Source organism: Ursus americanus, chromosome 34 (genome assembly GCF_024610735.1).
Source record: "Ursus americanus isolate L20-20 chromosome 34, mUrsAme1.1.p, whole genome shotgun sequence".
Taxonomy (NCBI): Eukaryota; Metazoa; Chordata; class Mammalia; order Carnivora; family Ursidae; genus Ursus; species Ursus americanus.
The window spans coordinates 9,860,706-9,872,800 of record NC_142160.1 but is presented as its reverse complement, the minus strand read 5'-3'; the positions used below and the strand labels follow the sequence as shown (position 1 = coordinate 9,872,800).

General features: G+C 45.1%; 1 protein-coding gene across 8 annotated transcripts in view; it reads left to right on the top strand.

Annotated features, from left to right (window-relative positions):
• The window catches only part of DOCK8 (dedicator of cytokinesis 8), a 318,437-nt gene that overhangs the window by 140,572 nt on the left and 165,770 nt on the right, over positions 1 to 12,095 (top strand). For all 8 annotated transcript variants that reach the window (XM_045772361.2, XM_087858754.1, XM_087858753.1 and 5 more), the window contains 5 exons: positions 2,296 to 2,391; positions 3,099 to 3,333; positions 5,204 to 5,368; positions 6,987 to 7,156; positions 9,806 to 9,901. In XM_045772361.2, coding sequence (XP_045628317.2) covers positions 2,296 to 2,391; positions 3,099 to 3,333; positions 5,204 to 5,368; positions 6,987 to 7,156; positions 9,806 to 9,901 — 762 coding nt within the window. The remainder of the gene's footprint in view (positions 1 to 2,295; positions 2,392 to 3,098; positions 3,334 to 5,203; positions 5,369 to 6,986; positions 7,157 to 9,805; positions 9,902 to 12,095) is intronic.

The window sequence follows — 12,095 nt, the reverse complement described above, 5'->3', positions numbered from 1 at the left end:
GCTATTCAGTTATTCTCATATTTGCTTTTTTCCCCTAGAGAGGGAAGCTTCCCTTGCTCTGGGTCGTAGGCACGTGCCTGGCTTCCCACCAAAACCACTCTCCTCAAAACCACCTGAGAGCAACCTGAGTTTGTTCACAGATGTTCCCTGATGACTCCTTATGATTGGGACACGTGGCCCCTTGCCGAAGCCCTGAAAACTACCTTTTCATTATCAAGCTGCACATTCTAATTTCCTAGAATGCCCAATTATTTTCTTAATGCTGTAAGACAAACCTGGGTTTTTGGAGACAGAATCTTCTGGATCCAAAATCCGAATGCTAGCACTCCCTAGCTAAGAGAACATGGGGGAGCTGTTACCCTCTGAGTCTCAGTGATGAAACGGAGCCCATACCTGCCTATAAGGTTGCTGTGGACATTAAATGAGATAATGTGTAGCTGGCCACAAACTCAGTGCTTAAAGTAATTTCCTTATATTAGTTCCTTCTTCCTGCTTGCCCTGTGCTACCTTTATAGACACACCCTGAGTTTCACCCGCACTGTCCACTAGCCACTTGTGGTTACTGAAAGTAGCCAGTTCAAACTGATAGGTGCCGTAAGCATAAAATACAACCCTGCTATCAAAGACTTAGTGGGGAAAAAATAATGTAAAATATCTCATGTATAGTTTTTTATATTGAGTATATATTGTATTGATAATCTTTAGGCTACATTGGGCTAAATGAAACATAGTATTAAAAGTATTACTGCATGTTCCTTTTTAACTTTTGAAATGTGACTACCAGTAGATCTCAAGTGACATATATGGCTCACATAATATTTCCAGCGGACAGCTCTCCTCTAGATTGATTATAGGTGGTAAACTCTGGTGACCCCAGGAGTCAGGTGAGCAACGTAATGAATGCTGAGTCCTGGTGGAATGTGTTCACACTGGAGATTGCCTGTCGAGGGTCACAGCCGCTCCTCCGCCCCACAGACGGGTACCACGCTGGGATGCAGGCCCATGTCTTTGTATCTTCCAGGTCTCAGAGGGAGTTAGAAAAGCAAGCTTTTGGGGCTCCTGGGTAGCGCAGTCGTTAAGCGTCTGCCTTCGGCTCAGGGCGTGATCCCGGCGTTCCGGGATCGAGTCCCACATCGGGCTCCTCGGCTATGAGCCTGCTTCTTCCTCTCCCACTCCCCCTGCTTGTGTTCCCTCTCTCGCTGGCTGTCTCTCTGTCACATAAATAAATAAAAAAAATTAAAAAATTAAGAAAAGCAAGCTTTTGGGGCATCTGGGTGGCTCAGTGGGTTGAGAGTCCAACTTGATTTCGGCTTAGGTCGTGATCTCAGGGTCATGGATGGAGCCCTACATTGGAGGGCTCTCTCTTTCCCTCTGCTCCTCTGCCTACTTGCTCCCTCTCTTAAATAAATTTTGAAAATCTTTAAAAAAAAAAAAAAAAAAGGAAAGCAAGCTTTCATGTGAAATGTCTTGACATTCAAATGCTGGCAACTAATTCAAAAAGTTTCCAACCCTGGGCTACACAGAACTTGTCTGTAGGCTGGATCCAGCTTTGGGTCCCAGTTTGTGACTCTGAGTTGGATAGTTACAAAAGTCTACACCCCATGCACACATCCTACTCCTGCAAGTACAGCAGGCTTCCTTCCACTGGAATGGAAGAGGTGTCCACACTCCCGTGGCTGGGTCAGGCTAGGCCGTTCTCTCTCAGTGCTGTATGATGAGGTCTCTAGAGGATGACTCTTCTGGTGGGAATTTAAGGCAGGAAATGGTCCCCAAGGACTGCAGAACTGTCAATATATAAATGGTATAAAAGAGTCATTTTGCGTATTTAATGCAGGAGTCTAGCAGGCTGGCTCTTTGGAAACATTTTGTTAAAAGGGAAAGTGACCGCAGGCCCTCCAAGGATTAGAATTTCTTGTCTCATAACATATTCTACACTTTGTCTTGACATTCCTGATTAAGCAGGGAAATCACTGCAGTATTACTTTATTCCGATCCCTAGAATCCAGGATTATCAACGCTGGATGGGAGCTTAAGATAGATCACTCGCTTCAGACCCCTCCCTTGGCATAAGAAAATGAGAATTAATTCGACTTGTCAAAGTAACAATAACAAGTTCTGTGAAGAACTTAACCTGAGCTCGGGACGCCTAACTCCTAGGCTAGTTATATCAGGCTTCCAGGGAGGGACATGTCTGTATAACCCTGACATTTACACTCAAGCTACCTCGCTCTGCTTCTCGGTAACCAGAATGGGTGATTGAGTTGCTAATTATCTCTTCTTTTTTCTTTAACACAGAAAGTCCCTTTACAGAATCCTCCCATTAAGTGGGCTGAAGGACACAAGGGAGTGTTCAATATTGAAGTGCAAGCTGTTTCTTCTGTTCACACCCAGGTAAGGAACATCAGCATCCTCTTCAAATCAGAGCCAGAGGGCTCAGAAGGAAGAAGGGGGTACAGCAGAGAAGCCTCTACGGACGGTCCAGTGAAAGATCAGTGACAGTCTTCGTGCATGGATACAACAAGAAATCACCTTTAGTTCATTGTGGAGGCTTACAGGCCTGCTCAGGTTTTACTGGTCGTTTCAAGGGAGAGACCTACAAATGTCAAGCGCCTAGATGAAGGAACCCAGTATCCGCACTTTGGGCTGAGAAACCATGTGAGGGGCTCCACGTGCAAGCTTTTCCTGCTGCTGTCTCACTTCCCTCTTTCTTTCCACCGTTTCTCCAAGCTTTTTTTGTGTTGTGTTTTGTTGTTTCCAGTTCTCCGTTCCTTCCTTTTCTTGCCACTGTCTGCACTTCGCATCTGCTCCGACCCCTTTTCGGCTGTGTGTTTAACCGGGTGCACTCGCCTCTGCCCACAAACCCGATCAGAGGCCAAATTCTGTGTTCTTCAGTTACTGGTCATCAAGAGATTCTGTTTTGTGCCCGCCGCTCTTCAGAGGCATTCGTAACCTTGACCTGAAACCGCCGGGTCCTAGACCTTCAGGTCTGGAACGCCAGACACGAGGCTCCGCACGTGAAGAGCTCTCTCTGGGCTCACGCATCCGCTGGTGAGTGTGGATGGGGGAAGCTGCATGAGGCCTGCCGTCTGTCTCCCCAGGACAACCACCTGGAGAAGTTCTTCACCCTCTGCCACTCCCTGGAAAGCCAGGTGACCTTCCCCATCCGCGTGCTGGACCAGAAGATCAGCGAGACATCCCTGGAGCACGAGCTGAAACTCAGCCTCATCTGCCTGAACTCCTCCCGCCTGGAGCCCCTGGTGCTCTTCCTGCACCTGGTGCTGGACAAGCTCTTCCAGCTGTCCGTGCAGCCCATGGTCATCGCCGGCCAGACAGGTGGGAGGCCCATGGGGCAGGGGGGAGGCAGGAGGGGCAGGCAGTGCCTTGTATGACACGTGAATCTCCAGAAATCCCAAGCACAGGGACAATGGGCTCTTCCTTTCTATTGATGATGTGAGTCCAAGGGAAGCCAAGACCAGTGATTTTTTTTTTTTTTGAGACTTCTTGGATGTTAAAAAAAATATTAATATAGATGCTTGAAATTATAGTTTTTAAAAATAGATGTATTGAATGATTAGAGGTGATCGTTCAAATTCCATTCCATTCCAATCCAAATTCCTGATGGATTTATTTGACCTCTGGGATATTTTTGTTTTCTTAACCAACAAGGAAATAGAATGTTTTAAAGAAGTAAGACAACTGGCGTTAAATGGAAGCAAAGGAACGTTCTAAATTGAAATTCAGTGGGATCACTTTTTCTATTGAGATATAATGCACACATCTTAAAATTCACTAAAGCATATGATTCATTGGTTTTTTAGCACATTCACAAGGTCATGCAACTATCACTGGTATCCAATTCCAGAAGATTTTCATTAGCCTGAAATGAAACCCATGCCCCTTGGCAGCCACTCCCCATTCACCCTTCCCCTCAGCCCCTGGCAACCACTCAGGGACTTTCTGTCTGATGCTATATTTTAAATGCTTACTTGGAACAAATTACCACCAAGTACAATGTGTAAGACTTCTCTTGGAAACAGTGTCTCGTTAGACCTGGGTCCGGATGTTCTCCCGACTCCTGCAGCAGAAGATGAGGCGGTGGGGCGCCTTTGTATGTTGCTGTTTTCGGCTGGGCTGATGTCATTTTGTGCCGCTCAGTCCAGCAGATGTGTTTTGGGTACCACTCATGCTCCCAGTACTCTGCTAAGTGTTGTGGGCTTTGCAGTAATAGTTGAGAGAGCATATGGGACCTCAGAGAACTTAAACCATAGCAAAGAGCAGAGAGCATCCAGGACCATCCTCAAAGGGACACAGCTAAATATTGGGGGAGGGGGTGGTAAAAACCTCAATCTAGGAGGACGATGGAGGCCCCCCGGGAGAAGACATGGTATTTAGGATGGCTTTGAAGGAGGGGTGGAGGCAAAGAAGCCCAAATGGGGATAGTCAGATGCACAGGGCAAATGCAGAGACCCAGAGTGTCTGGCTCAGAACAGAAGGGGTTCCGAAAACAGGATCAAAGGACACTTTGCTGGGAGTGTCAGAAAAGAAGTGAGCGAGTCGGTGGGGAGGGAGTGATGAACTCAGAGTCCGGCACACGCTGGGCAGCTTTCAGAGCCAGGGAAGAACAGGACCTCGAGTCCCCCATTCACACCGTGTCCTGGGATGCATCTCTCGTGGCTCCACAGATAGGTATCCTGTGTTGCGGGCCAGCGTCTCATGCATACAGCTGTTGCCTCTCCAGCTAGGTTCCTGCAGAGTGGCAAGCTCCACCCTCCCCAGATTCCTTCCCATGCCCCCTCATATTTGCACCCTGCTTCGTATGTTCCAGCTATTGAGCACAGACCTGTGCAGTAGACAAAGTGCTCGTTCCTGTGTTTTGAGCTGCTGCTCTGGAGCAAGTTGCCACCTGTCATAGGGACACAGACACCGAATAGGTGGAGGCACTTAGCGTATCAGCATTTATTCAGAACCTATCTGTCAGGCGCTGTGGTCGAGGGACAAGATGGTGGGAGAAATACGCTTCACCCCGGAAGGCTGGAAGCCTGCTAGCCTGCTCAGAGAGACCGAGGTTCCCACCAGGAACAGCCAAAGAACTTTGTGCCTTGGTGTCCCTGAAGCCCTGTACTGAGTGGTGTCAGAGGGACTTCTAGCTCAGGTTCATTCAGGACCAGTTGTGAGACCACCCTTTTTTCTCTTGGTTCCTCAGCCAACTTCTCCCAGTTTGCATTTGAGTCTGTGGTGGCCATAGCCAACAGTCTGCACAACAGCAAGGACCTGGCCAAGGACCAGCACGGGAGGAACTGCCTGCTGGCCTCCTACGTGCATTACGTCTTCCGCCTGCCGGAGCCCCCGAGGGACCCACCCAAGTCAGGTAGTGTCGCAGGTGCCCCTCCCCCCACCCCGCTGCCCCGTAATTCAAAATATTATAAAAAGCCCCAAGTTAAATTTTATATTTAAATTTTATTTTTTCAGTTAAAATTGATTTTATTGTTAATATGCTTTTGTGTCAGTGATACAAAACTTATGTGAATGCTGAAATTAAAAATTTATATCTAGGGTTTTTTCTGACTTGCTTCCTTCCTGCCTCCCTCTTTTTTTTTTTTTTAAGATTATTTCTTTATTTTAGAGAGCTCATGAGCAGGGGGAGGGGCAGAGGGAGAGGGAAAGAATCTCAAGCAGACTCCCCACTGAGTGCAGAGCCCAACACCCACAGCTTCATCCTATGACTCTGTGATCATGACCTAAGCCGAAATCAAGAGTTGGATGCTTGACTGACTGAGCCACCCAGATACCCCTCCCTCCCTCTTTTTATACCCGAAGCACTTATATTTTCTGCCTGTATGATAACCCCTCACTGGTCTTTACCCAGTGGGTAATTTCTGATTCAGGTGAGGATCTTTATTTTCAAAGATGGAGAAGTGACAACAGGTGTCTAGGATGCTAGGATAATAATGGCAAGGAAAACAATAAATATCCAATAGTAGTGGTGAGCACTGGTTCCTAAAGTTTTCATTATGAAAAGATAAATCCCTGTCCTCATTTCCCCCAAACTAAACTTTTGAAATAATAGCAATGCATTTCTCCACTCTTCCCAATTATGTACAGAGGTAATAATCAACCAGTACTCCTAGTCAGCAGGATACAAAAAGTAGCATCAACAAGTTTACAAAATTCCAGGTTGTTACAAAGAATCTTGCCATTTTTATTGCCATCATTACAAGTAAACCTGTAGTTTTTAAAAATATTTTATTTATTTGAGAGTGAGCGGGAGAGAGAGAGGGCCTTAGTGAAGAGGGGGGTGCAGAGGGAGAGGGGGAAGCAGGCTCTCCACTGAGCAGGGAGCTCAACATGGGGCTCGATCCCAAGACCCTGAGATCACGACCTGAGCCAAAAGCAGACACTTAACCGACTGAGCCACCCAGGCACCCCAGTAAACCTGTAATTTCAAATTGAGTTTTTAAAGTTACTGGTAATATCTCATAGACTTGCATAATCGCTTTGGAAGACATATACATACTTGGAAGTGAAAAATGATATGCAATATATACTTATTCTCATGAAGTGGAGATGCTTCCTTGGATTCTCCTATCTCAAAAAATCTTGCATGGCTTATAAAGTTGTCTTATTTTAAATATTAATGAATTTAATAGTCCCCGTTTCCAGCTTGTCTTAAGGAAGCAGAGGCTCTGGGGGCTGTTTCCCCATGGCAATAATAGGCTGAAGCCCAGTAGCAGGTTTGGATGAGGCAGGTATTTCCAGTTTGCCACAGTCGTCACCACTCCCTGCTGCCTCACGCCCTATCTGCTTACCCACAAAGCAACGCCCCTCTGACCTCCCCTAGACATTTGATAATAAGACCCTAATTCCAAGATCTAATCAAGTGGGTTTGTATTCCACTCTCCATCCTGTCCCTCTTTAGTTCCCTTCCAAGCACGGTAAGTGACTCTGGTCCCCTTTCTGTTGACACGTCTGTCCCTGGTGGGGTGCAGGTGGTGCCGCCACCCTCCCTGACCCGCGCTACCACACGTATGGACGCACGTCTGCTGCTGCTGTGAGTTCAAAGCTGCTGCAGGCCCGGGTGATGAGCAGCAGTAATCCAGACCTCGCGGGGACACACTGTGCGGCCGACGAGGAAGTGAAGAACATCATGTCTTCAAAGGTAGGGAAGACGGCAAAGCCTGGAAAGTAACGTGAGATTTTTTGGTTTTAACGGAATCTTGGGAAAACAACACAAAATCGACCACTACCAGTGCCACCGCTCTGCTGGTCACATGTTCTCATGCTTCAGCTTTTGAAATGATCGAGACCATTCTGAAAAGACGCAAAGTCAAGATTGGCGTTTGAAGTCTGGTCGGTTAGTTAGTGAGCGCTGGTGGGAAGTTTTTAGAGCATAGCTGATTGAGCCACAAGGAGTCTCTTTTCAAGGGAAACAGTGTAGCTTTAACTTTTGTTTTGATGCCTAGAACAGTTGTTTTTTATTTCGTTTTATTTATTTTTTTAATATCTGCCCTTTACACCCATGAACATCCATAGATTAATTATCCCATTTCATAATTCCCAAGAGCAAAGCCAGGTTTTATAAACTAAAACAGATCCTGAGACGGTTGATGACTCGGGCTATACTGTTTTCCTTCCATGAATTCTTTGCTGCTTCTTGATAAATCCTGAAGTTTTATAACAGTTGCAGATTTATAGAGTTGTTGTAAATAGAGTACAGAAAGTTTCTGTTTGTGTCATACCTAGTTTGTTATTAACATTTTACGTTAGAATGGTACATTTGTCACAATTCGTGAACTAAGGTTGGTCTGTGATCATTATTAACTAAAGTTTGTATTTTATTCAGATTTCCTCAGTTTTTCCCTAATTTCCTTTTTCTGTTCCAGGATCCCAGCTAGGATACCACTTTATATTTTGTAGTCCTTTCTCCTTAGTTTCCTCTTGGTTGTGACAATTTCGTAGACTTCCCTCGTTTTTGATGACCTCGACACTTTTGAGGGGTCCTGGTCGGGTATTTTGTAGAATGTGTCTCATTTGAAAATTTTTTTCAAACTTGTGATACAACAAAATACTATAAAGGTCACCCTTCTAAGAGTATAATTCAGTGTTTTTTGTTTGTTTTTCCACAAAGCTACCATGAATTCTCCATTTGAATTTTCTTTCCAGTTACCTATGGCCTCTGTGGCTAAGCTTCTAGAGGAATATCATTTCCCCTGATTATGATAAATCAAACTCTCTAGGTTTCGACATAATTTCTCTTACAAAATCCACCCACTTGAGACAGTATGTTGCGAGAAAAGGAATTTGGAGACAGGGGATGGGTCTGGACTCTACCACCACCCAGCTGTGTGATCATGGGCGAGTCTGCTTCTGCCCTAGGCCTCGTGTTTCTCATGTCTGTAGAGCTTCCGAACCCTGGATGAACTTAAGGATCATCTATGGACCCACTACTAGAGACTGATAGTCTGGAGTGTGCACCATATGAAATTGTTCCCATGCCACACTTTTCGACTTACGGAATCAATCCAGGGCTGGACTGGAGCTGGCTCCTACCAGTTTCTGAGAGCCGATTGTTCCAATTTTCCGGAATTTTCTGACCTGGCTGTTAGATACTATTAAAAAAATGACATTATATAAAGTAACAAATAAGTTACATTAAATAAGAAGTAATCTAAATGCAACATGGTATCTTGGATTGTATCTTGAAGCTGAAACTGGACATCTGTGGAAAACCTGGTGAAATCCATATCTGTGGTTTAGTTGTTAGTAAGGAGCCAATGTTAATTTCTTAGTTTTGACGAATGTACCAGAGTGATGTAAGATATTAACATCAAAAGGAACTGAGTGGAGAAGGGTGTGCAAGAACTCTGGACCGCCTTTGCAACTTGTCCATAAATCCAAAATTATTCCACTTTAAAAAGGTAGTATTCAAACACCATCCCTTCCTCGCTATTTGACTACATTTTACTTTTCCGTGTTCTTGAGGTGATTTGTGTCTCTTGTATCTGTATGGTGAAAATACTCCATAATGATTTACTGGTGCACATCTCTTCCTAACACTGTGTTCAGTGACGTCATGTGAATTTGCAGTCTGCCATGACACAAGCATTTTTGGTCCAGAAATAGGAAAATGCTGCAGATCAGCTCAGGCCCCTAAGAGCTGGTTGTTAAACATTGGCCAACACACCACGGTCTGACCTCATGTGTCAGGTCCCTTCAAGCATTAGCATTTTCTGATTGCCCACGGGACAAGTGGCCTGCCTTTATCATTGACAGCTTTAATCGTTATTGTTTCCTTTAATAAAAGTGAAGATATTAAATTTCTATGTGGATTGGGTTAAGAATTTCCTAATCGCTGTGTAGCAAGGGGAGAACATTGGTCTACAGTGGTTTTTGACAATTTTTTGAATTTAGTGTTTAGGAGCCCGTGACAGTACCATCTTAGCCCACAGTGAGGCACTCTTCCCACACATTTTTTTTTAAATGCTCCTCTCCCCGCCCTCCCCCCCCAAAGTCAGAACATGGAAGGGCCTTCAGCGCCCACCGTTCCTAGCTAGGTTTTAACTATAGATGGTTCTACACACTAAACTGCTAACAGTGATTGTCTCAGGAGCAGGTAGACTGAGGTGTGACTTTACATTCTTTGCTTTGTTTTGTGTTTACGTGTGGCAATTGTTTTACCTTTGTAACCAGAGAAAAAGTAAGAAATATATGAAAAATGAATGCTGAGGTTGTGAGTTCCAGACTGCTGGCTCATCTTTTAAGTGAACGACTGTTGGTGGACCGATGAGTCATGGTTTGTGTATTTCAGAATGCTGATCGCAATTGCAATCGGATGTCCTACTATTGCTCGGGCAATAATGACGTTCCTGGTTCGACCGCAACCCCAAGGCCAGCCAGCAAAAAGGTACTGAGTGGGGCAGTGTGAGGATAATTTGCTTGTGTCCTCTCACTGTGACTGATAACAGACACCATCAAAGCACTCTTCTGCCTGGTTCCCCTCCTCCTGATACACACACACACACACACACACACACACACACACACACACACCCCTTTGTAGCTCTGTCCCTTGTCATCCGTTTTTTGACCAATTGATTCCTATTCACGAAGGGTTCTCCAACTTACCATGCATCCGAAGTCCCTGGAGGGCTTGTTAAAACTGATGGCTGGACCCTACCCCCAGGGTTTCTGATTCAATAGCTCTGAAGTGGGGACCGAGGAGTTGCATTTCTAACAAGTTCCCAGGGGATGCTTACCCAGGGAGGACAGTTTGAGAACGCCTGCCTTCGTTTCTTTTTCAGTAGAAGGTGAGCTGGGGACAGTTCGTCCTCAGCACCAGTGAATGGCAATAATTAGGTATCATTTATTTCAATACTCTATCAAGTGACATGAAAGGCTTTCCTCAAAATTCATTCTAATCAGCTTTACTTATGAGTTGAGAGACTTTACAAGCTGCTCACCAGATCATCTGATAATAACAAAACTCTCCAGTCGTAGTCACGGCCTGTGTGGTCTGAGGGGTGGGGATGTCTCGCTTAAGTTTTTTCTCTGCCAGACACCCAAGGATTGCTCCATTACAGTAGTGACTGAAGTTAAGGTCTTAGTGTCTTTCAAGACCCTTATTAAAATGTAAATATGCTGATTGGAAGGATAACACAGGAAGCCATTTGCAACAGCTGACACCACAGGGAGTGTTTATTAAACATGCCAGGAGGGAATGAGCCTCAGCTCAGCTTGCTTTGCACCAAGTGAGGGAAAGATCAAGAGTGGGGGGGGGAGGGCCTGCCAGGGCCTGAGGGTGCAGACTTCTCAGTAATCCAGGCACCGTATGTCTGGGGAGAGGTACAGGGAATTAATTTCAAAAGAAGTGAAAGAAGATAAGGCAAGGTGCTGAAAATAATTTTTCACTTACCCTAAAACTCAGCTTTGGGCTTTGCAGGGACTGGTTACATGTTCCATTTGACCTTTTTAAAGCCATGGTTTGCCTACAGCCTCACTTCCTTAAGGCAAGCAATCATGTGTGGCTTTGCCATTGCCTTGTTTTGACTTCATTCCTGGCTATCTCAATGACTAGAAGAGAATCATTTCATTTCAGAGGGAAGTTTAGACAGTGTGTTTCTTCCATAGCTCAGCAAAAAGGATTTAGCTGCTTGGCTCTCTTCACTAACCTCCGGAGCAAGGTGTTCTTGTAATAATGTTGCCTGGTAAGCAGCATAAATTACTTTAAGAAGCAGCTTATCCTCCTCTAATCTCTAAGACTCTGGCAGGCAAACTGACCTATTTTCCAGAGGTTACCTTTGAAGCCAGTGGAGCGAGTCTTTCCTACATGGGCAAGACCCAGGCGTAGCTGACTTCATCATCTGCACACTTAGACCACCTGCTAGAGCAACATTCTGCCTCGTGCTGCTCCCAGGTGGGGGAGCTTCATGAATGAACGCATACCGAGATTATAAAGGTTTGATTCACCTGGCAGAAGTGGGGCGAACCTCCTGACATGCTCAAACACTTAAGCATTTTGCACTCATCACCACGAACCAGCTGAGGCTATAAATAGTTAGAATACCCAGAGATCTGCACATAGATTTTCCATTTGTGTCCTTTCAGTGTAGCTTAGTAACTCTCGAATTGTAATGTACATAAGATGGTAAGTTGAGTTGCACGCACGCTGGATAGGGTGGGTGCCGTAAAGGTGTGTCAAGGACAGTCTTTGCTATGATCAATTTTTGTTTTAGGGGTTGAGTTTGAAACTTAACTGCCACATATGCTAGTATCTTAGGGTGTGGTATTAGGATGTTCAAATAGTTTTAGCTCTCTTACCCACAGAGCAATAAACAAATTAGTTCATCTGTATTTATTCTAGGTTTTATGGTCATCGGATTAATGAAATCCACAGAAAATATCCAGACATCATTTTTGCCATTAGTTAAGGTGGCCACCCGTTCCCGTTTGCCCAGGACCAAGGATTCCCTGGGATGCAGGACTTTTCTGTTTTCAGACCAAGACAGTCCCAGGCAAACTGAGATGAATTGGTTGCCCTACCTTTTTAGTCTTGATGTTCTTCCCCAGCAAAACTGTTGTCAAAAATATTAAGTAGCCAG